At 37.3% G+C, this 5,008-nt stretch overlaps 1 protein-coding gene across 1 annotated transcript; it reads right to left on the reverse strand.

Moving 5' to 3' along the window:
• Nucleotides 1–940: 940 nt before the first annotated feature.
• Nucleotides 941–3,508, reverse strand: LOC111899994 (probable transcription factor PosF21). Its single transcript, XM_023895881.3, has 4 exons — nucleotides 2,412–3,508; nucleotides 1,726–1,858; nucleotides 1,557–1,641; nucleotides 941–1,317 (listed from the first exon to the last, which is right to left on the reverse strand). Exons 1-4 carry the CDS (start codon nucleotides 3,008–3,010, stop codon nucleotides 1,112–1,114), a joined length of 1,023 nt encoding a protein of 340 aa, XP_023751649.1. The 5' UTR covers nucleotides 3,011–3,508; the 3' UTR covers nucleotides 941–1,111.
• Nucleotides 3,509–5,008: the final 1,500 nt, after the last annotated feature.

Below are 5,008 nucleotides of genomic sequence, written 5' to 3' on the forward strand. Positions count from 1 at the left end.
ATTCACATAATATTCACATAATTCCTCTTTATTACTTTAAAACGAGTTACAAAGGTTTACCTAGACTATTACATCATCTTTAGTGCTTAGCCCAGAAACACGGACGTTACGGTTACACTGGTGGTTGAGTAGTGAAAATTCCACATAGAAGATTTAGGATTAAAACCCTGTCACGCTCAAAATATTACTAGTTTTCTGCGATTGACCTTCCACATAGGCTTTGAGACAAATTGAAATGAGGCGTTTAAAAGGTATGGTTTACCATCTTTTTAATTTGATCATCTCTTAAACTACTATCCCTAACCCAAAATCCAATTCATAGCATTTATGTTATATTTGTGTTAGATTACTTGTATCTTAGTTGATATTTAGCATCATAATCAACTAATACCCAAAGAACCTTATCATTAACCATGATTTATCAACTAATCGCTCAACTTCACAACTTTGAATAGTTTTTCATGAGCTTTTTTTAAAATTTTCCAGAATAACCATTAATTAATTATAAAAACATATTCTTCTAAATGTCTTTTTATGTAAATTTATATATCTTTCAGCTAACTTATCAGTTAGTTTTACCAAACATCATTTTTTATCAGCTAGTTTATAAGCTAGCAGCTAGTTTTTCAGCTACCAGGTATCCTTTCAACTAGTCTGTCAAACATAATGTTAGACCATGTGACATGCACCTGCTTTGACTAGTCTACCAAACATATGTGAGAGCATGGATGTCACATAGTGAAAATTCCGAAAATGATTCTTGAAACATGGGAGTGAATAAAAAATTTTAGTCATCCTAGGTAAGGTACCACTTTTAGATAAATCTTCAAAACACACACAGACACACACCCCCAAACATTAAAAATACATCAGACTTCAACCAAGGCAACTGAAAACAATAAGTTAGACCTAACCCAACAATAGTAGAAACGCATATTCATGTAAGAAGCCACCCGCAACTTAATTTAACTTTGAACAACCTACAACAGATGCATATAACTATAAACAAGTGACAATAGATTTTGCAATTGCACAACAACTAACAAACCAAACTTATTCTGAAGCATGTTCTTTCAGGGTCAATGATGACATTGAGGTTCTTGTATTCAGGTCAGCACTCTGTGTCATGCTGCTGCTGATAGTGCTGAAACTGATGCTGATGCTTATGGGATTGAGAGTGTATCTGGAGTTGCTGAAACTGTTGTTCAGTTAACATTGTGTTGTTGGGGTGAAACTGAAACTGCTGGTTTGATCCAAAGTTCATCATTGTAATGGATTTCAGATGCTGAATCTCCTCCTTCAGTGCATCGTTTAAAGCTATATATTGCACCAACAACACAAGCAATGAAAGAATTTTTTTAAGAAAAACCTTATTGACAATACCATGTCTTATAAGTGTTCATATGACTTTGTAATATCATTTATTAGTAATGATATAAGAAACCGAAATATATTTACAAAAAAAAAATGAAAGAGACAAGTAGCAGTATGACATTGTTTAAAAAAGTCGTATTATTTTGGTAATAGTTAATTCATGTTGAATGCATTCTACTTACCATCTTGCAAATGAACCTGTTGCTCCATGGTTTGTAAACGCAACCTCAATTCACTGTTTTCAGCTGTTAGGCAACTAGTATCTCTCTAAAAAAACAAAAAAAAAAAGTTTTTATCATTTTGAAACCAGTCATTTTGTTTGGATACAATGTAACCAATGAGATGGACAACCTGTAAAAGGGTGAGCTGAGCAGACAAAGAGGTTGCTTCTGTTTGCAGTGTCTGGACTTTCCTTTCAAGTTCTGCAATGTATCTCATCTTTCTTTCCTTTGACCTTGCAGCAGACTGCCTATTGGCCAATATCCTAATACAAAACACAAATGGAAATTTAAAACATATATTATATACAAATTTATGATTATCGTTACACTTTTTTGATGTGAAGAAAAAACTAAACATGGGATCCATTAAATTGAAAATAGATAATGGACGAAAACGGTTGTATGTGAAAGGAATCATCAAACTCATCAAAGACAAACTAAAGAATTCCAGTCATGGATGTTGAGGTTAGAGAAGGAAGGAAGGTATGTATGCATAACTTGGAGATGGAGGCACTAAAAAAGATTAAAGAAAAAAACTTCATGCATGATCGTATTCTTATAGATATTTGAAGAGCTCATGGTTATATGATGATTTATGTTCATAGATATCTATAACTGGAAAAAGTAAGACCAAGTTTTTCCTACCAAACACAGCAAAACTAAATCTGAAAAGTTCAAATTTAGAGTAGTATTTCAATTTCAATCTTAGAACAAGACCTTCAAGAATTTATGCAGATTTTGCAAATATAAATTCAGTCTCCTTATTTGCTAAATACTGAAAAGGAGAAAAGGCATCAACTTTAGAGTTATCATGACCTTTTTGCCCTCTTTGGATCAACAAGAGCAAGCTCAGAAAGTTTGGCAGCAGACATGGCTTTCTTAGCATCAGATGGCAATGTTTCTTCCGGACCTGAGGTGAGCATTTCTGTCTTCATTGTAGAAGACCCATCCATGGACTGACTATGCTGATGTCTAACTCTAGGCCTTTCACTCGAGCTTGGGACTGTGAAAGCTTCTGAAGCTTGAAATGTAGATGTTGCAGATGAAGAATTGAACTTATCCATGTCAAGGAACATAGAAAACAAATCTTCTTCAGTCTCATCGGAGAAAGAAGGTCCTTCAAAGCCACCCACTACGCCAAGATCACTATCAAAGCTAATGTCATCAGGTAGAGTGAGAATTTCTGAGTGAGCGCGTCGATGGCCTGTAGTCTTAGGTGGGTTATCAGGCATTCTGTTAACATCATGACTGAAACGTCCAGAATCACCACTCGTCGTATGACCACTAGGTCCAATTGGGGGCAATGGCTCCGATTTGATGCTAAAATTGTTCCCGGATGGCGGAGAGTAAACCAACTGACTCCCAAAAGGAGGGAGTAAATTCCCACCAAGGTTTAGAGACTTGTCGTTCTCCATTTACAGAAATTCCCAAAGCAAAAGTATTGCGATATCAAACCAACTTATTTTCCTCGAAAACCACTAAAGAAGAACCAGGTAATTGCTGCTTCGTCTTCAAATTTGAAACCCTAATGCAATAAAATCAATTATAAGAAATACTTCCCACGAATAAAAACCTGAAATGCTTGGTGAATTAACAACTCCAGCTGCTAAAAGAATGCAAACGAATAGTAATCACAAACGCGAAGATGCAGTGATCAAACACATTAATGGTCACCGACACCGACGAAAGCTTGATACTAGCATAGAAGGAATGGTAAGAAAGAAAAGAAAGAAACAAGTGAGACAGAAAACGGAAATGGGAAATGAGGAAAAGGTGGAAAATCTTTGATGGTGTAGTGTGTATCTGTGAAAATCAAAATTTGTTAGACGATGCGGTATGTGAGAGTATTTGTTCGTTATGGACTGAGGTGGACACACCGTTGTGACTGTGGAACACCGCGCCCCTGCTCATTGCTTCTCGTTGTATTAAACATCGAGCTCGTCACCACGTGGTGAAACCGGAATTATAATTTTAAACTCAAATGATCAATTTAATAAAAAATAAATTTTAAAATTAATTATTCTTTTTCTATATAAATACTTATTATCTATATAATTTTTTACACATAACTTCTTTCTTTCTCTCTATATAATTTCAGTTATCTTCAAAAAAATTATGGATTCTTTTGACTCGTCCGATAATTCCGATGACGATATATTATTCAGGATGATGTATCATTATTACACTAACGAGCTGTTACAACCAGACTCAGCTCCACTACGAACAAGACGTGCGATGTTAAACAGAAATCGCGAGGAAGGACACGAACATCTATATCTCGATTACTTTGCGGATAATTGTGTATACGGGTCGAAGGACTTCAAAAGAAGATTTCGTTAGAATAGGAATGTGTTCCTACGGATCGTCAACGCCTTTGAAAGCCGGTATCGTTTCCTTACTACACTTTTATACAAAATAAATACATATGCACTACATGTTTCTTTAATTTTACAACAAATGTACTATATTTTTAAACTGTAGTTAATTTATGTTTAGGTATGATTTTTTTTCAATTGAGATATGATGCTAGAGGTAGACGAGGGTTTACAACGTTGCAGAAATATGTTGCAGCCATTTGTTTAATGGTTATGGGGCAGTCACCCGACACCATGGACGACTATATGGGAATGTCCGAAATAACCGCAAGGGAGAGTTTCTATACATTGTCAAGGGGTGTTGTTGAAACATTTGGAGACGTATATTTGCAGAAACCTTTGTTGCATGATTTGCAAGAATTGTATTCGGTGCATGAAGAATGCCATGGGTTCCTGGAATGATCAGAAGCATTGATTACACACACTAGAAGTGGAAAAAATGTCCGGTAGCATGGAAAGGGCAATACGCAAGTGGTCATCACGGATCGCCTTCGTTGGTTTTAGAGGTTGTTGCTTCTCAAGACTTATGGATTTCGCATGCATTTTTGTGACAACCCGAAACTTTTATCTTGTACACTTAGCCAATTCTATCAATGTTAAACTCGTTTCAGCTATCTTTTAGTATTGTTTTGAGCCTGTTTGGATGATCTAAAGCCTTGTACAACCAAAGTTTGAATTAGGGATGGGATGGTTTAAGATTTAGGGTTGCAAATAGGCCAAACACTCCATCAAAAGGAGTGTGTGGCCGGACACCCGAGTGTATGGTTGCACACATGAGTGTGTGGCCGCACACTCGAGTGTATGGCCGCACACTCGAGTGTATGGCCACACACTCCAACCACACACCCCGACCACACACCCCGACCACACACCCCGACCACACACTCCGACCACACACCCCGACCACACACTCCGACCATACACCCCGACCACACACCCCGACCACACACGCCGACCACACACCCCGACCACACACCCCGACCACACACTCCGACCACACACCCCGACCACACACCCTGACCACACACCCCGACCACA

Source organism: Lactuca sativa, chromosome 2 (genome assembly GCF_002870075.4).
Source record: "Lactuca sativa cultivar Salinas chromosome 2, Lsat_Salinas_v11, whole genome shotgun sequence".
Taxonomy (NCBI): Eukaryota; Viridiplantae; Streptophyta; class Magnoliopsida; order Asterales; family Asteraceae; genus Lactuca; species Lactuca sativa.